The sequence below is a fragment of the Vulpes lagopus genome, chromosome 1, assembly GCF_018345385.1.
Source record: "Vulpes lagopus strain Blue_001 chromosome 1, ASM1834538v1, whole genome shotgun sequence".
Lineage (NCBI taxonomy): Eukaryota > Metazoa > Chordata > Mammalia > Carnivora > Canidae > Vulpes > Vulpes lagopus.
The window spans coordinates 141151879-141172178 of record NC_054824.1 but is presented as its reverse complement, the minus strand read 5'-3'; the positions used below and the strand labels follow the sequence as shown (position 1 = coordinate 141172178).

The following is a 20300-nucleotide window of genomic DNA, read 5'->3' as shown; positions in this document are numbered from 1 at the left end:
TATTAATCCTTTTTGGACAAATGTACTATAAAAAAATTTGTTCTATTCTGTGGCTAGCCTTAAAAAAAAAAAAAGACTTAATTTATTTGACAGAGAGAGAGATTGAGAGAGAGCCAGAGAGCATAAACTGGGGTAAGAGACAGAGGGAGAAGGAGAAGCAGGTTCCCTGCTGAGCCAGGAGCCCAATGTAGGGCTCGATCCTAGGACTCTGAGATCATGACCTGAGCCAAAGGCAGATGCCTAACCACCTGAGCCACCCAGCACCCCTGTCACTTGCCTTAATGGTGGCTTTTGACAAAACAAACAAACAAAAAACAAAAAGAAGCTGCTGTGTGCAATAGGTTATCTTCTGTGACAGTAGATATCAAAGTTTTCCCATCTTTACACTTCTTCAACCAAGAATAGACTCTTTGAGTCCCTTACCTCACTCACATTAACTTATGAAAATTCAAATCTTGGGACTCTGGGCGGCTTAGTTGGTTACGAGTCTGCCTTCTGCTCAAGTCATGATCCCAGGGTCCTGGGATCAAGCCCTGCGTTGAGCCCCAAGTGGGCTCCCTGTTCAGCGAGGAGTCTGCTCCTCCCTCTCCCTTTGTCCCTCCCCTTGGCTCATGCTCTCTTTATCTCTCTCCCTCAAATAAATAAATTAAAGCTTTAAAAAAAAAAAAGAAAGAAAAAGAAAATTCAAATCTTGACAGTATCCACTCCAATCCTTGCTTCAGTGCAGGCCAAAGCTCCTTATCTACCATGCAACTAGCCCTTGGACACGTCAGCCCCCTCCTGGATGTTTGTCCCTTGTATTCTATCCCTGTCATGTCCTGACACTCTGCTCGATTCCTCAGTCTACTCAGCTTCCAACCATAGTGACAAAATCCAGCCTCTAATTTTGACATTGGCTTGGCAGACCTAATGACACAGCTTATTCCTACCCTCTGGTGTTTTCAGACCCTGGCCTCTGCTTGGCCAGATCTTGGTCCAAGGATCCCATCTGGCTTTCTAGCTGCTTGGCTGGTACTCCCGCCATGTTTGCCCCTACTTCCTGGAACAGGGGGATCAGACCATGGGAACTGAGAGAAAAATTGGTAGTGCTGTTGATGATCAGAGACAGTTTATTGAATTCCCCAGCTGGGTCCATCATTGTCTAATCCACGATGAGAGTCCATGAGAGAGTCTGAAATTGAAGTGCTTTGAAGTCTTCTTGAGGGAGGTAAGAGATCCAAGGGGAGCAGAAATTAGAGAACATTAGGATATAAGTAATACATTATTAAGGGTTAGTTTGTGTGATTTGGATGGCAAATTCTAGAGATTCAAGAAGTGAGAAGACACCAAGGGCTGGAGGAGTTGGGGAAGTGGTGACGAAGTGGAACTTTAGCAGGAAGAAGAGTGACCCAAGTTGCCTGCCAAGCATTAGCAAAGATGGGGTGGTGGGACAGGGAAGAGCCTGGCTGGCTTGGGTTGGGGGTGGTGGAAGACAGAATGCCGGGAAGTGAAATGGGAAAGGTCAGGGTAGAGCCAGTCCCAGGAAGGTCTTGAAAACTAGGCAGAGGTGTTTGAGACATCATTCTGTTGGGCAACAGGGAAACTTGGTAGATTTGTGAGGAGAGGAGAGACGTGTAGAAAGTAGTGTTTTAAGAATGATGAGAAAGGATTGGTGGGAGGAAAAGGAGGAAGAGTAGACATCAGATTGCATGAAAATGTGAAATGAAAATTGATGATTCCAGTGGATATTTGTTATTTTGGTCACTTACCATCTATTTATCCTAAAATAATCTTTTCACTGACACCCCTAGGGAAGTCTTTCCCTTCCTCCACTGCTGTGAGTATAGATGATAAAACTTTTCTGGAAGAGCATTTGGCACTATATTTCAAGAACCTTAAAAATGTTTATATTCTTTGCACTGTAATTTGACTATGAGGAATTTTAACAAAGATTCATATAAAAGATATTTATGACAGTTTCTAGACACATCAGGGAAATGCTAGGGAAGTATTGACAGACCCAGCTGATGGGAAATTACGCAAAAGTTAAAAATAATATTGAAGAATTCTTTTTAATTTTTGGGAGGGTTTGTAGTAAACTCATATGGTACAAATTCAGAGGTCCAAAAGGGCATGAAATGAAGAGTAGTTCTCCCTCCCTCCTACATCCCTCAGCCCCATCCCCTCCTCAGAAGGAATTATTTTAAAACATGTGTGCATGAGTGCTGCCACTTGGCCTTACTCAAATGGCAGCTTGTTTTGTATCTTTTTTTTTTCACTTAATATATCTGGTGATTGTCCTCTATCAACACACAAATGACTTCCTTATTTTTTAATACTTGAGTATAATTTCATTATGAAGCTATACCACAATTTATTGAGCTGATTCTCCATCAATAGACATTTAGCTATTTCATATCTTTTGCTAGAATAACCATGCTGCTATGAATAACCACATATTTCACTTTGCACACGTGAGAATATATTTGGAATTATGTCTTCGACATGGAATCATTGGGTCAAAATATAAGTGCATTTTAAATTTCAGTAACATGACCAAATTTCTCGTCCCAGAGATTTTTCAAGTTCTGTGTGCGCGAGTGTCCATTTAGCCAGTACTGTGTGCTATCAAACTTTTCTTTAAGGAAAAGTGCATTTAATGATTTTAGAAACTACTTATAAAATGTTGTCAAATTTAAAAAAAGTGACGTGCAACACGTGTATTATTGGAAGACATAATGCCAAAATATTAACAACAGTTATCTTAAAAGTATTGACCATTTAATATCATGATTTCAAAATTGCTATAGCAGTCTTATTTAACCTTGCTAGTAAAATCTCTCCAATTGGTTATAGAGCCTTAGAGAGAGCACACATTTTAATTGCCTTTTTACTCACAACACCTTGCCCAAGCGATGACTTAAATAAGGTTGAGGAATGAAATGGGTAGTATTTTCCATCAGAGAGGACAAGCATTTGCAATTTTCAATCCTGTCACAAGGTGGTGGAAGAGAGTTAGAATTCAGGGACCTTTGAAACCTGAGTTGTGAAAACCAAGCATTACACATTGTAAGCGTTTGGAAGAGTTCTAAGACTTAAAAAAAAATATGTATACACACGTATATAATATTAATAATAATATACTAAATATATACTTAAATATATTAGATGTATATATTTTATTTTATTTTTTTTTATTTTATTTTATTTTTTTTATGATAGTCATACAGAGGGAGATAGAGAGAGGCAGAGACACAGGCAGAGGGAGAAGCAGGCTCCATGCACCGGGAGCCCGACGTGGGATTCGATCCCGGGTCTCCAGGATCGCGCCCTGGGCCAAAGGCAGGCGCCAAACCGCTGCGCCACCCAGGGATCCCCAGATGTATATATTTTAATATATATTACATGTTAAAACTTAGACAATTAGAATTGCCTCTAAAATATCTGCCCCCAAATCAATGATGAAGACAAACAGAAGATCCTTGACAAGTGCAATGAAATCATCAACTGGCTCGATAAGAACCAGACTGCAGAGAAGGAAGAATTTGAACATCAGCAGAAAGAGCTGGAGAAAAGTCTGCAACCCCATCATTACGAAGCTATACCAGGGCGCAGGAGGCATGCCAGGAGGAATGCCTGGAGGCTTTCCTGGTGGTGGAGCTCCTCCCTCCGGTGGTGTCTCCTCTGGGCCTACCATTGAAGAGGTTGATTAAGCCAACCTGATGACAGGTATAGCATTGTTTCACACATTTGAAGGACCCAAATTTGTAGCAAATTCCATGGCAGTTTTAAAGTCAAGCTGCTATACTAAATATACTGGGCATTCTTGATACTTGAATATGGAATATGTGCACAGGGAAAAGAAATAAACATTGCACTTTATAAGCACTGTATTGTTAAGTGGGAAATGCAATGTCTTAAATAAAACTGTATTTAAAATTGGCACCACAAAAAAATATCTGCCCCCAAATATTAAAAACTTCCATGAAAAATCTTGGTGCTGTCTTCCTTAATGTCAGTTTCTTTCATCTCCCCAGGTGGTGCTAGGTCTTACCTCTCCGAAGGTTTACTCCTCTTCCTGGTGCCTACCATGGCCTAGCCTGCCTCCCGATGGTGCCACCAGGCTTCCCTTCCTCCTAACGTCACTGCTTTCCAAAGAGATAAACCACCAGGCCACTGGATGCATGCCCCTGGAGTGATCTGAGGCTGGGGTCAGTTCATCTTCTTATGGTGGATAACTCAGCTGGTGAGATCTCATCACAGGGAGACTGGGGGTGGTGTTAGGAGCAGGATCTTTCAGCTATACTTCGAATCCCCCCAGCAGCTGCTCTTTCACTGTCCCTGGACAAAGGTAGAACCCACTCAAGAGGCAAATGCTTGTCTCTCCAGGCCTGCAGTTGCAGGTGGCCATAAACAACTCCATCTTGGTGCCCTTGATCTTCATTTGCTCTGCCTTGAGCACCTACTCTTTGCCCAGGGTGGATTTGCTCCAGCGGGGATAGCTGTCTTTGGCCCTGGTCCTGTCTGGCAATGCAGAACTCTAACCCAGCTCTGCCATCTGTTTCATACCCTGGAACCTTGGGGAAGTCATTCAGCCTCTCTGAGGCATAGTTTTGGCTCAGGGCATGGAGGACCGGGCAGTAGTCTGCCCCAGAGCTCCATAGTCCCACAAAGCTGGGATGGGTCTGCAGTGTCCGGGGGCTGTGTGTGGCCTGAGGGTGGGAGAGCGCACCGAGCGGAAGGAGGCTCTGGCCTTCTACTGGAGTGGGACTGGTGGAGAGAGGTCTTGGGTCTTGAGAATGGGGAGGAGGTCAGGGTGGAGCTGCGCTCCTGGAGGCCTCGTCAGGACCCCGCTAAGGGACCTGCGGTCCAGGGCTCCCAGTAGCGGTGACTTTTCCTGGACTTTCCTGCCCAGGGGCTGCTCGGTAGCGCAGCGGGTGCGGCCGGGGTGGTGCACAGCCTCGCGGAAGCGTCGGCACCCCCGGGGAGGGGTCGCCGGCCGGGCGGGTCCTGCCCCCCGCCCCCGCCCCCGCGCTCTGACCCCGCGCGGCCCTGCACCGCCCCGCCGGGCCCGGTTTCCCCCGCGAGGGCTTCGATCGCGGGAGGAGGGAGCGCGGAGGCGAGGAGGGAGCCACCTGCGGGAGGGCCGCGGGGCCAGTTCTCGCAGTCCCCGAGGGCTTCCCGACAGCGGCGGCAGTTGCGGGCGCAAGGACTTTCCCCGGGCGGGGCGCGGGCCGGGGGTGGCGCTCGGGGAGGAGCCCTGGGCGGGGCTGGGGAGCGGGCGGCCGCGCAGTCGGGCTGCGGGACCGCGGCCGCCGGCTCGGCCACTCGTCCCTCCGGCCGCCCGCTCCTCGGCCCCAGCCAGGCGCCGGCCATGACGGGCGCGCTGTTCAAGGCCAACTTCTGGGTGAGCCCCCTTTCCGCGCGGCGCGCCGCGAGCCCCGGTGGCTCGGTCCCGGCGCCCACCTCCCAGCCGCCGGCCCCGACGCCCCGGGCGCGGGGGCCTCCGGGCGCAGTGGCCCGCGCCGTGCCCCGAGGACCCGGCAGGCCGTCCCGGGCCGTTTGCTGGCGTCTCCGGGTCCGCGCGCCCCCGAGGCGTCCCAGCGGCTCAGCGCCCGCGCTGGGGGCCGCAGCCCCCTCCCCGGCCTCTGCCCAGGTGCGCGGGCGCTTCCTCGGCAGGTGGCCCTCCGCGGCTCGGACCCCGCATCCGGAGCAGCCGCCTCCTCCCTTCGCGGCGCGAGCGCGGAGCCCGCGCACTGGGGGCTCCGACCGGGGCCTGCCCGCTGCCGGTGGCCTCTCGGCTGCCTGGCGCAACCCGGTCCCCAGGGCGGGCCGCGGGGCCGACCCCGCCTGGCGCGGTGGCCTCACGGAGCAGTTTAGATCCTGCCTGGTGAGGCCCCGAGCCCTGAAGCTTCTGAGGTTGCCCCGGGGGGCTCTGCGCACCTGTAGGTCCCACGGCCCGGCATTGCCATCGTGGGGAAAAGTAGGGCAGGAGACCCGCCTCGCGTGAGCCTCACCGTGGGACACTCGGTTCTCAGGGCTCAGCCCACATGTCACCTCTCGAGGGAAGCCTTTTCTGATTGTGCCCAGGAGGCCCTACTGCTGGCTCACATGTCACACCTTCTGTTCCTTTCCGGTTTGGGGCTGGGGAGAGGCAAGCACCTGAGCACCTTGGGACAGGTGCCTTCAGGGCTACCGTCTGCTTCAAGCAGGTGCAGGGTGGGTGCTCGCCTAATAGTTGTTGACGGAGTAAGTGGGTCTAGAAAGACGAGGGGTGGGCGACAGGGTGGGAGCGGCAGCCTCTGTCCTCAGAGGGCTCACAGCCACCCAGCCAGGGGTGCTTGCAGGAGTGGGTCTGGGCTGGGGCAGAAAGGAGCTCTGGGTTAGGAGTTAGAGGGTGGGGGAAGGTCAGGGGGAGAGACCTTTCTGTTTATACCCCCCCCCCCATCTTATACTTCCAGAAAGTATCTGAGATCCTGAGATATTTTTTGCAAAGGCATCTTTCATCTCTAATTTTCTGTAACACTTTATGTCAAATAATAGAAACTGTAATAGCCGACATTACGGTGCACAGTCGGTGACTAACACAGTTGGTTTTTTAAGATTTATTTTTTAATATTTATTTAGTAGAGAGAAAGGGAGAGTGTGTGCACGTGGGAAGAGGAAGGGAAATAGGGAAAGAATCTCAATCAGACTCCACGAACCAGGGCGAGGTGGGGGGGTGGTGGTGGTGTGGGGTGTGGGGGCTCAGTCTCAAGACCCTGAGACCATGACCCTAAGATCAAGACCTGAGCTGAAATCAAGAGTCAGATGCTTAACCCACCGACTGAGCCAGCCAGGAGACCCAACTAACACCATTCTAAATGCTTCATACACGCAATGACCTTGTGAGGTAGCTTGCTTACTGTCATTTTATAGATGAGGAAACTGAGTGCCAGAGAGGTTAAGCAACATTCCCATGCTGCTAGGGCTGTTAAACAGTGGAGTAGGACTCTGCATGGACCAAATGCTCCATGAATATCTCCCCCATCCCCAATATTTTATTTATGTATTTTGACAGAGAGAGAACAAGCTGGAGGAGCTACAGGCAGAAGGAGAGGGAGAAGCAGGCTCTCTGCCAAGCAGGGAGCCCGATGTAGGGCTCTATCCCAGGACCTTGGGATCATAACCTGAGCTGAAGGCAGATGCTTAAGTGACTGAGCCCCCCAGGCGCCCCTCCATGAATGTCTTAATGAGGCTGGCACTCAGCAAGATTGTCCCAGCATTGCTCTCTGCATGGCTCCTTTGCTACTGTCAGAGATAGATGATGGGTCATCACCCAACCCCTTTGCCTGGACATCTTTCTCTTCCAGCTCCAGTTAGGAGCTCTTGGAGGGTAGGCGCTGGGTGCCACCATCAGCTGAGCCCCAGGTACTGCCATGGTGCCTTGCATATGAGTGCTCAGGAATCAGCCAGACCTGGGGGCAAAGGGGTAGAAGGGAACCTGCTGGAACCTCAGCGGTATCTGGGATGCTTCCAACCACTCAGGGGGCAGGGGAGGCAAGGCTGTGGTGAGCCCAGAGGGGAATAACTTTCATGTTTGAAGGGTGAGAATGTTGTGATTGGATATGGTAGAAAACTTTGGAAACACAAGTGAGTATCAGTTGACTGGATTTATTAAATATTTATGATATGATTTTCTCTATAAACATTTCTCTCTCTTTCTCTTTAAAGATTTTATGTATTCATTTGAGAGAGAGAGAAAGCATGAGAGGGCAAGGGGGAGGAGGGAGGGAAGAAGGGGCAGAGGGAGAGGGAGAAGCAGACTCTCCGCCCAGTGGGGAGCCTGCCTCAGGATTCCATCCCAGGACTTTGAGATCATGACCTGAGCCAAAGGCAGACACTTAACTGACTGAGCCACCCAGGCGTCTCTCTATGAGAAATGAGGATTCCTAATTGAGGTGGCATTTATAGGGGGAAGGCCACGGCCTGGGTTAGAAGGCATATTCCCATGAGGAAGCAAGGTGAGTGGGGGGTGCAGGTTTGGCCTTAAGTTTGTGGAGGAGGAAGGGTCGGGGGTTGGGGTGGGGAAGGAGAGTCCAGCAGAGGCCAAGGACCCTGGGCCAGGAGGAAGAGTCTGTTCCAGGGTGGAGGCCATAGGGAGAGGCAAGGAGGAGATAAGGGACGGGCAGCGTGTAGAGGTCAAAGTCACAGGGCAAGGCAACCAGTTGAAGGTGAGTATTAGAAAGAAGAGATGGAAAAAAAAAAATAAAAGAAAGAAAGGAGAGATGGGCTCAGAGGAGGCTGGCTCCCTGTAATGTGAACTGGAGAATGAGGTGAGGGCCACAGAAATAAGGAAGTCAGGAGGAGGAACTGGTTTGTGGGAAGAGAGGGAGGAGGAGGAAGAGGCAGAGGTAATATTAACAATAGTTAACTGCAGGGGTAGCAGTGGCAAGGACTAAGGCCAGCAGCATCCTGAAGCCTTCACCCCTGCCTCTGCTTTTCTTCCTCATTTCCATAAAAAATGGGCCATTAACTGTGTCTACTCCGTCAGGGTTTAGTACAATGCCAGGCCCAGCACACAGTGAGCACGTGTGTTGTCAGCTATTACTACTATCAGCACGGAGGTGACAGTCACTCCAGGAGAAAGTATAAAAAGATGTGAAGTCCCCAAGGAAGTACCCCTGAAGAATACCTTTGTTTACGCAGGAGGAGAGAGAGGTCAAATAAAGGCAGAGATGTAGGGATGTAACCAGGAAAGGGCCGGCACACACCCTCGGGAAAATGTTCTGTGGAAGTTCTATGGTCAGATTGAGTGGATACTCCAGAAAGGGTGTGAGTCAGGACATTCTTCATACATAATTTACTCAAATGCCCCGTGGAAATGCTTGTGTAAAGGAACCTTGCTGTGGACCTGTCTGGAAGGGAGTAGATGGCGTTCTTTAGAACCTGGATGGTCCCTAGGAGGTGTTGTTGGCCTGGTGGGAAGCACACAGGTTGTTTCTTTCCTACTCTCTTTCCTATGCGGACCTGACCTGTGGTTATGTGGCGCCCGTACGTTACCATGTTAACATTGATGCTACCTGGTCAGAATAAGACAGTGGTGGTGGATGCGGTTTCTAGAAGTTCAGGGAAGCAGCTAGGACACGGTAGAGGGAAACCCCCAGTCTTTGACACCATCAGACAACGTCTTCCAGGTGTGGACAGACACAGGTAGAACCTGTTTCAGAAGAGGTACATGTCCTACCCCCGATTCCCCGGGAGATCCTTACTCAGTCTCCTCATGTGGGTGTGAGGCCCAGTCTGTCCCTGCACAATGGTCTAGATCCTTATTTTGACCAGGGCTTCCTGATTCTCCAGCTTCCCCGTCTCTGTGCCTGCCTTGCCCCCCCCCCTCCCCCGCTGCATCCTGTACCCGCAGGATACAGAACGGTGGGCCTCTGCCTGCGGAGCCACCAGGGGAAGTCTCAGGGCCATTTGAATTTGCTCACTGCTCTGCTCTGGACTCACAGCTGTCCCTCTGCTACAAGTCTTGGCCAACATGGAATCTTGTCATTCTGGGGCCTTTCCAGAACTAAGCAGGGACCACATTGGGCTTTGCTCAATGACTTTTTTTTTTTTTTAGAGTGACCTACAGCAGTACGGCAAGCTGCTTTTTTCTCTTTTTTTTTTTTCAAGACTATTTATTTATTAATGAGAGACACAGAGAAAGAGGCAGAGACACAGGCAGAGGGAGAAGCAGGTTTCATGCAGGGAGCCTGATGTGGGACTCGATCCCAGGACCCGGGGATTACACTCTGAGCTGAAGGCAGACACTCAACCAGTGAGCCACCCATGTGCCCCCAATTCCTTTTTTCTTGTTTTATTTTCATACAAATTTAATGAGAGGCATGGGACCTATCTATAAGGAAATTTTAAAAATTCCTGCTTTTCTCAACATCATTATGCAGACACTCATACTCTTCTAGTAGTTACCATCACTTTACAAAATAATATGATCACACTGCTTTTTCTTGATAGAGCAGTTTTAAAATTATCTATTGACTTACTGCTGTATTTGAGGATTTATTTATTTATTTGTTCTTGTATTTGAGGATTTAGTTCCTCACCTCTATTTCCCTGTAAAAATATATCACTAATTTTAACTTTTTATGTAGAAACAATTTTAAAGTTACAGAAATCTCGAGAGTATAAAGAATTCACATATACTCTTCCCTCAGATTCCTCAGTTTTAAACCCCATTTGCTTTATTATTAGTCTCTTTCTCTTGGTAGATATACATATTTTCCCCGAGCCACTGAAAATAAATATCACTATTTAGATTGTGGAGCATATAGAGATTGTTTACCTAAAAGCTAAGTATTATACTATGTTTAAATCTCCATTCATGTTTTTCCTGGACTTTGTAATTACCTTTCTTTTGGGGGGGGGTGGGGAGAGGGAATTACTCTTCTTTATCAGAGACTTTTTTTTTCATGCTCAAGCCTTCAGGGGTTTTGTATCTTGTATTATTTTTTTTATCTTGCATTATTATTTTTTTCACAAATAAGCAAATTTGTTCACAGATTGGATTTGCAGGGTGAATGCAGAGTTCAGAGCTTGGTGTCCCAGATACCCATTATGCAAAGGCCTAAAAATATAACATGCATATAAATAAATACATGTAATTAAAATTTATTCTACAGTAAAAAAGATTTAGTGAAGCAAAGCTTGGTATAAATGTGTATGGAGGCATGCTAATTTCTGGATTTTTTTTTTTTTTTTTTTTTTGTGAAACATCTATAGATTTTATCAGCTAGTCAAAGCAAAATAATGGTTATATCCAAAATACAGAATATCCAAAGCTGCTCTATTTGTACAACTAATTGATAATTTTGTAATTGATTTTTGTAACTATTATTTACTATCTCCTAAATGTAATCAGGATGTCTAGTTGTGTACAGTTGTGTACATATTTTGTTACAAAATAAATATCATCTAAATTTCAATATTAATGAAAAGCTCATCCTGAGTAGGAAATGGTAGACATTGTTTTTTCTTTACCTGTACTAGAAACCTCCTACTTTAACAAAAAGAAGAACTTTAAATAAGAGAAGCTGTTGGCTAGCTTCATTCTATGAGGCTTCATAGTCGTCATTTTTAAAGACATCAAACCATTAAAAAATTTCCAACTAAATAAATGAGGATGCTTTAAGTTGATGAAGCATATTTTGTTGCCAGGAATTTGTGGTGGTGGTTGTTGCCAGGAGTTTTAAAACTCATATATTGTGAAAATCCGTGAAGATTGTAGAACCATACAACTCACTCTAGAAAAGTCAGGCAACAGGAAAACTAGGTATTTTCAATGCGGCTGTGAATCTTACAACCTCCCGACAAGGGCTTCATCACTTGCCTCAGATCATGGGCTTCCTGTTTCCCAAACAGTATGTATGTGAGCAAAGGAGGAGAATCAGACTTCTCAAAGACATAGTAGACTGGTGGCTTGTTTGTTTAAACCTACTTTCTGGGGTTAACTCTTACTTTGCATTTTTGGGCTGAAGATTAGCCAGGAGTCAATAGGAGATTGCAACATTTTTTTTTTTTTTAAAGATTTTATTTATTTACTTGAGAGAAAGAGAGCACAGAGGGAGAGGGAGAAGCAGGCTCCCTATTAAGCAGGTAGCCTAACGTAGGAGTTGATCCTAGGGCCCTGAGATCATGACCTGAGCCAAAGGCATATGCTTAACCAGCTGAGCCACCCAGGCGCCCCTCAGCATATCTGATAGAGGTTTTTTTTCCTCATGAAAATAGGAAAGCTTTTCCCCAATGGGCCCTAATACCCCCATCGCTCAGGATAGCACAGGGCAATCTTAAACCCCAGTGTGCAAATCCATAATAACTCATCATTTTCTATCTTTGTGGACTATTATCTAGTGTCAAAACTCACTGGTCAAATATGGCTGTTTCATTAGCATTGACTAGGTCACACAGGATTGCATTTCATAGATTAGAAACCAGTTGAACACTTCTTATTTATTTATTTATTTATTTATTTATTTATTTATTTATTTATTTTTAAAGGTTTTATTTATTTATTCATGAGAGACAGAGAGAGAGAGAGGCAGAGACACAGGCAGAGGGAGAAGCAGGCTCCATGCAGAGAGCCCGATGGGAGACTGGATCCCGGGACTCCAGGATCACACCCTGGGCCAAAGGCAAATACTCAACTGCTAACCCACCCAGGCATCCCAAGACTTCTTTTTTAAAAACAGAAATGATCACAGCTAACTATTTTTGAGAATAAAATAAAAGAGTATTCTTAGATTTTTAAATGCACTATTCACCTACTATTCTTTAAAAAAAAAAAAAGGTTGTAATGATCTTAAATATTTTTTTCACAGATGACCTTTCATTCTTTACACATATTACTATTTATGGGAGTGGGTTACAGTTTTTCAAGTACTTTTATAAACCCCCAAGTGTGATATTAAAAGCTCCACGTATCTCAATGATATCACTGTTTTCACAACTATATTGTAGAAGAGAGAAAAAAAAAAAGACCAAGAAAAGTTGTAATGGCAGCAGAAGGCTGGCCCCTGCCTCATACCCACAAAGTTCACACTATAAACCACAGCCTCACAAAAGTACTTGCTATACCCCAAGGGGCTGAGGGAAGAGGGTGGGGAGATAGATGTTCCCTTAGCCCCACCCGCAGGACTTTGCACTGACCTCTGCTCCTGCCACTAGGTGTTGGTTAGGAGACCTTCTGAAAGTCCGTTCTTCTAGCAGGATACTCATCACTCTGTGTTGAGTCACCTGTTTCTTTGCCTGTCTTACGAGGCTACGGTCACCTTCTATCTCCTTCACCTCAGTGTCCCTAGAGCTTGACACAGTTCTGAGAACACAGTATGTGCTCAATAAATATTTAACACATGAAGAAATGAACATGGAAGTCTCACCTACTTGATCCAAAAAGAGGCACCCATTGCCCTTGACTCCCACACATGCTTTACATGTATGTACTATTCAGGGGCCACGCAGACAAATTCCACATGTTTAACTTGTCGTGTTACCTTTTCTTTTTTCTTAGTCTGATGCCGTATTTTATGTATTATGGCAAAATATCTATCATGTAAAATTTGCCATCTTTTTTTTTTTAAGATTTCATTTATTTATTTATTAAAGACAGAGTGGGGGGAGGGAAAGGCAGAGACATAGGCAGAGGGTGAAGCAGGCTCCATGCAGGGAGCCTGATGTGGGACTTGATCCCGGGACTCCAGGCTCAGGCCCTGGGCTGAAGGCAGGTGCTAAACCGCTGAGCCACCCAGGTGTCCCAAAATTTGCCATCTTAACCTTTTTCAAGTGTATAGTTCGGCAGTGTTAGATACATTCACATTGTTGTGCAATGATTGCTACCATCCATCTTCATACTTTTTTCACTCCATAGAACTGAAAGCCTATACTCATCCTACAATAACTCCCCGTATTCCCTTACCTCAGCCCTTGGCAACTATCATATTTCTGTCTCTATGATTTTGACTGCTCTAAGTACCTCATATAAATGGAATCATACAATGTTTGTCTTTTTATGACTGGCTTATTTCACTTAGCATAATGTGCTCAAGGTTTATCTATGTTGTATCATATATCAGAATCTCCTAACTTTTTAAAGGCTGAATAATATTCCGCCATTGTGTGTATAGACCACATGTTGCTTTTCTGTTCATCTGTAGGTGGATACTTGGGGTGCTCCCACATTTTAGCTATTGGGAATAATGCTGCTATGAATATGGGTGTACAAATATTGCAGTTATAGCAGTTGCACTGCTAGGGATTTATCTCAAAGGTACAAATGTAGTGATCCGAAGGGACACCTGCATCTCAATGTTTATAGCAACAATGTCCACAATAGCCAAAATATGGAAAGAGCCCAGATGTCCATCCACAAACAAATGGTTAAAGAAGATGTGGTCTTTATATACAGTGGAATATTACTCAGCCATCAAAAAATGAAATCTTGCCATTTGTAACAATGTAGATGGAATTATTAGAGCATAATAGAGGGTCTTATGCTAAGTGAAGTTAAGGCAGTCAGAGAAAGACAATTATACAATCTCACTCATACGTGGAAGTTAAGAAACAAAACAGAGGATCATAGAGGAAGGGAGGAAGAAATAAAACAAGATGAAACCAGAGAGGGAGACAAACCATAAGAGGCTCTTAATCATAGGAAACAAACTGAGGGTTGCTGGGGGTGGGGAATGGGGGGATGGGGTAACTGGGTGATGGACATTAACGAGGTCATGTAATGTGATGAGCACTGGGTGTTATATAAGACTGATGAATCACTGACCTCTACCTTTAAAACTAATAATACATTATATGTTAATTAATTGAATTTAAATTTAAAAAATAAAGGCCATCACTGGATATGGAATTATAAAAAATAAATAAATAAAATATGTTACTAAAAAAAAAAAAAAAGCCTGGGGAGCCCTAGTGACTTGGTCAGTTAAGCAACTGACTCTTGGTTTCTGTTCAGGTCATGAGGTCATGATCTCAAGGTTGTGGGGCTCCTAGCAGAGCATGGGGTCTACTTGAGATTCTCTCTACCCCATCCCTCTTACCCCCCAACCCCCCTGCTCATGCTCACACATGCTCTATCTCTCAAATAAATAAATAAATGAATAAATAAAATATCTAAAAATTATGTTTCTTTAAGACTCTGCTTTCAGTTCTTCTGGAAATGTGCTCGCAAGCTTATGTGCTGGATCATATAAAGACTCTGTTTTTAATTTTTTGAGGAATTACCATATGTTTCTGACAGCAGCCACACAGTTTTACATTCCCACCAGCAGTGTAGAGGGTTCCAGTTTCTCCACATCCTCATCAACACTTGGTTTTCTAATGTTTTAATAGTAGCCATCGTAAGGTATGAGAAGCATTGTAGTTTCATTTTGCATTTCTCTAGTGGTTAGTGAAGTTGATCATCTTTTCATGTGCTTGTTGGTCATTCATATATCTTTGGAGAAATGTCTACTCAAGTCCTTTGCCCACTTTTGAACCAGGTTATTTGTTTTTTTGTTGTTGAGTTTTAAGAGTTATCTGTATGTATTCTGGATATTAACCCTTTATCGGGAATATAATTTGCAAATATTTTCTCCAATCCTGTGGGTTACTTTTTTACTGTTCATGTCTCTTGATGCACACAGTTTTTAAGTATTTATGAAGTTTAATTTGTCTGTTTTTCCTTTTGTTACTTGTGCCTTTGGTGTCATGTCCAAAAAGTCATTGCCAAATTCAGGGTTGTGAAGTTTTTGCCCTATGTTTTCTTCTAAGAGTTTTATTGCTTAAATGGTCTTACATTTAGGTCCTTGGTCCATATTGAGTTAAATTTTTATATTTGGTGTTAAGTAAGTGTCCAATTTCATTCTTTTGCATGTGGATATCCAGTTTTCCCAGTTTTAATGAATGGAGGCTACTCATCCAAGTCAATGCTCTGTCTTAAAATCCCCTTTAGGGGGAAATATCATTCTGGTTTCTAAAGAGCCTGTTCTACTGTGACTGGCTGGTCGTTTTGTGTTTGGGAGAAGGATATCGTCAAGGATGGGCTCTGGCTCCACTGGGAGCCCCCTGCCCAGGGAAGGGCATAGCACCCACATAGAGAGAGCACAGCCTGCACTCTAGGTGCTGACCACCTGATGAAAGTCCCTATGACCAATAGAGAAAACACAACACTGGTTAGAGAGAGGAACGTTCTTCCCTAGTCATCATGCCATTTCAGGTAGTTCAACTCAGTAATATCTGTGAAGTCCTGAGTAGCAGCCCTGTGGAAGCTGCTACGGTTATGGAAAGACATCTCACCTTATTATCTACTATTATCTACTCAATGAGACGAGCCTCACAAGCTACTTAAAAATAACAGTTTTTAACATTGACATAACAAAGTCAAGAAAATTAAAAATATATCGTTAGTAATTTGGTACTTTTCCCAAGTTTTTCCTCTACGTGTAATTGTGATCATAGTGTATGTACTATTTTGTGTTCTTCTGTTTCCATACAATAAATAAAATATAAATATGATAATAAAGTATCATAAGTACATCTTATCTTTTGCTATTCTACTTTTCCCAACAATCATTTAAAAGATATTATAAGTGATGTAACTATTCTCTTACTGTTTGACATTATGTAATTTCTGGAGTTTTCTATAGTGAATAATGTCATGCTGCACATTTTCATTCATTTAGGGGCATTTAAAAATTGGCTTCTTTAAATACCTGGAAACTGGAGACTCATGAAGGAACTTGTCACTGCCCAGCTGTTTTACCATGTTTCTGTGATGAGATCACTCTCTCTCCACGGTGATAATGTCATACCTTTTCCCGCACTGCTCAGACCTCAGTTCCTTCCCATATGCTCACTCTTTTTAAAAAATTTTAAAAGATTTTATTTGTTAATTCATGAGAGACACAGAGAGAGAGGGAAAGACATAGGCAGAGGGAGAAGCAGGCTCCCTGTGAGGAGCTCAATATGGGACTCAATCCCAAGACCCCAGGGATCACGCCCTGAGCCACCCAGGCAGCCCTGCCCACTCTGTTTTGATGATCTTGTTTCCTACTCCATTACAAAGCCAGACACCAACCGGTGAAAGCTCGTTTACTTTCTGTCTAAATAAGATTAGGTTTGGGATGAGTAACAGAAAACCCAAAACAACAGTGGCCTAACAAGGATAATGTTTATTTCTATCTCACATACACAAAGTCCCCAGACGGTCTTCCTGGAGCTGGCATGGCCCCTCATAGCATCAGGACCCACATTCCTGCCTGCTTACTTCAGAGGTACCTGGTTCAGTGCCTGGCACATAATGGATTTGATGTAGGCACGCTGGGTCTGAAGATCCAGAGGGGGTCACCCCAGACCAGCTAAGAGGGTCATTGGCTTTTTGCAGGATAGAAAGGCACCTGGCTGGCTCAGTTGGAAAAGCATGTAATTCTTGATCTCAGGATTGTGGATTCGGGCTCCATGTTGGGTGTAGAGATTACTAAAATAATAATAATAATAATAATAATAATAAGCTTCAGGAAAACAAAACAAGGGACACCTGGGTGGCTCAGGTCATGATCCCGGGGCCCTGGGATTGAGTCCCACATCGGGCTCCCCACAGGGAGCCTGTTTCTTCTCTGCCCGTGTCTCTGCCTCTCTCTGTGTGTCTCTCATGAATAAATAAATAAAATCTCTATTTTTTAAAAAATATTTTATTTATTTATTAACCAGAGACAGAGAGAGGCAGAGACACAGCAGAGGGAGAAGCAGACTCCACTCAGGGAGCCTGATGTGGGACTCGATCCCGGGTCTCTAGTATCATTCCCTGGACTGAAGGCAGCACTAAACTGCTGAGCCACTGGGGCTGCCCAATAAATAAGATCTTTAAAAAAAAAAAAGATGCAAGGTGAAATATCGAACGTGTGTAAACAGGACCTAGCAGAGAAACAGCAGAGATGGAAGCTTTCTAAAAATTCCAGTTTCCCTGTATCAGATTCACAGGACTGTCTGTTGAATGGCTAAAAGGAGCATTCATTTACAGGACGACATTTAAAAACTTTTGACAAACATACAAAGTGATTTCCTAGAAGGCAGATGTATTCCCAGTGTCCCCAATAATATCCAAAAGGACCAGCTTCGCTACATCGGACATGGTAGGTGTGGTTTCTTCTGGCTCATTTAATATGAAAAAACAGGTGCCTCATTAAACTCACATTTGTGTTTTTATCACCAAGGGAGGGTGAACATTTGTTTATTTTCTTGTTCTATTTTGTCTTTTAAACATGGTTCTGCTTCTTTCCTTGCACTTAAATTATGAATTTACATGCGTTTTAGGAAGTGATATAGTCTTTGTCATTTACTACAAATATTTGAATGCACATTCTTGTGTCTACATATGTGTGTTGTGTATATAATTTGCATGTTCTAGCATCAGTAGATACAGTGTGGTAGTGAAGGGCAGTCTGTAGCCCATCGGGCTTCTGTGTTGGACATTCCTGCCTTGCAATCACAGCTCTGCTCCTTTTAAACTGAGGGATGTTCCCTTGTTCAAATCACTCCACTTTCTTGGGCTTTAGTATCCTCATCTGTAACATGACAATTGCACTTAAAATGTGTATATATTTTGAAAATGCTGTATACAGTCAAGTGTGTGGAGCTAATCTTTTGTTTATATCTATTACACACCAATGTTTAAAAACTTGTCCTTGGGCAGCCCGGGTGGCTCAGAGGTTTAGCACCGCCTTCGGCCTGGGGTGTGATCCTGGAGACCTGGGATCGAGTCCCATGTCGGGCTCCCTGCATGGAGCTTGCTTCTCCCTGTGCCTCTCTCTCTCTCTGTCTCTCATGAATAAATAAATAAATCTTAAAAAAAAAAAACAAAAAACTTGTCCCTATGCTGGAAGCTTGATAAACATTCAATTATTTTTGTCTGAGCTTTTCTTTTTTTTTTTTTTTTAAGATTTTATTTATTTGTTCATGAGAGACACACAGAGAGAGGCAGAGACACAGGTAGAGGGGAGCCTAATGTGGAACTTGATCTTAGGATCCGGGGATCACAACCTAAGCCAAAGGCAGACGCGCAACCACTGAGAACCCAGGTGTCGCCTCTGAGCTTTTCTACGGTGAAAGTTTTACTCAATATTTAATCATCTTTCTGAATGAGTCCCAGGTGTTTTGACATTTGTAGAAGCCAGAGATCTGGATGGACCTCTAAAGGCAGGAGAAGATGTCATGACCCCTGCCCTCAGCGGGCCTGTGCTCTCGTAAGGGGGCAAACACGTATGTCTGACCCCGATTGGAAGTAGGCTGGTCTACTCTCCTCACGCCAAACGGTGTGGGTTAGCAGAGTAGGATTATAGGGTGGGTCGAGCTGGGTGGGTACAATGGGCACCAGTCCCTAAAAAGGACTAAGATAGCACTGGGCACATGATAAGATGGGGACATCTGTTTCTAGAAGCACCTCAAGGGAGGGTAAGGCTTGCCCTGGGGCTGCAAGGAATGCTTGAATAAGCTGCTTAGGAGCCAGGAACCTAGACTCCACCCATCCTGGCAGATTCTGTCTTGAATGAGAACAGTGGATAGTTTGATGCCCTCTGAGGGTCCAGAGCCTGGTTTCAGGCTTAGTTGTGCTGGGTGATGGGTGCAAACTGGAACACTGGGGGAACAGTCGCTGTGATCTCCCCTCCTCCACTCTTTTCTTGTGGTGCTGATTTGATTCTGCTCCAATTTGAACACTAGTTTATCTGTTTGAAGAACAGCTGCTTAAAGTGACAGATTATAAATGGCCACAAATGTCTGCCAGCCCTAGAAATACAGTTCCTTTACTGCTCCAGGCCCTGGTTGCCCCGCCTCTTGGATCTGCTCTGAGGATACAAACACCGACACTAAGCTTCCTCCATCTTGAGACAGCCAGGTCCTGAACAAGGGGTCCCGAAAGGCCTTAGCTCTCTGGAATACAAAGTATTTCCTTAGGCCTTTGTCAGCACTTCTGCTAAAGGCCAGATCTGGAGATCTGGAAAACTGACCGGTACTGTGGGCTGTCCCCAGCTTAGGCTTCCTTGTCTACCTGTCCTATGTTAGCACTCTCCTGACCTGTTTCATCATGATTCCTGTGGAATTCCTGCCAGAAGAGTGGTCCGTTGGCTTTGATCTGACCCCAGCCACTGCTCAGGGCCACTGTCTTGGCCAGCAGGCTTCTCATTGGCCAACTCCAGCTGGCTCAGCCCTTTGCAGGCAGCGTGGGTGGACACTGTGGTGTTCCTCCCAGGTGTCTTTAGCTCTGAGTCAAAGGGAGCAAATGTGATGCAAATCAAGGCATCTACTATTGAGCCACGTGACCCCTTCTGCAGAAACTAAAAAAGGCACCAGGGCCCAAGGGCTCAGCAAGCTAGAAGCCTGTCTGCTCTCCAGGGCACAGAAATAAGTCCTGTGGACAGGGTTTCAGATGGGGGAAGTGGGGAGCCTGGGAAGACCTGGGGGTCCATGAGAGGCTGTGAGTACAGGACTGCAGCTATTCAGATGGAATTGTGGTTGACTGGGTGAGAATAGGAAGTGGGGAGGGACAGGCCACAAGCTAAGGGCAGCCACAGTCCTCCCACCCATGGCTACATATCATTTGGGGTCTGCACCCCACTCTACCTCAGATGAGATGAGGGACTTGCCTGAAGCCACCCAACTAACCACTCTAGGCTTGAGCTTCCTGTTTTGCAATGAGGACAATACTATCTGGCCAGCCTAAAACTAAGCCCATTCTGTGGCTCAGATGATAAAATAGATTATAGTCTTGTGAAACAGGAGGAACTGTCAGTAATGCATGT

At 45.3% G+C, this 20300-nt stretch overlaps 1 protein-coding gene across 1 annotated transcript in view; it reads left to right on the top strand.

The window, feature by feature from the left end:
* The first annotated feature begins 5219 nt into the window (after positions 1 to 5219).
* Positions 5220 to 20300, top strand: part of PSTPIP2 (proline-serine-threonine phosphatase interacting protein 2) — a 67838-nt gene continuing 52757 nt past the window's right edge. The window contains exon 1 of the mRNA XM_041770055.1: positions 5220 to 5386. Coding sequence (XP_041625989.1) covers positions 5354 to 5386 — 33 coding nt within the window. The 5' untranslated portion in view covers positions 5220 to 5353. The remainder of the gene's footprint in view (positions 5387 to 20300) is intronic.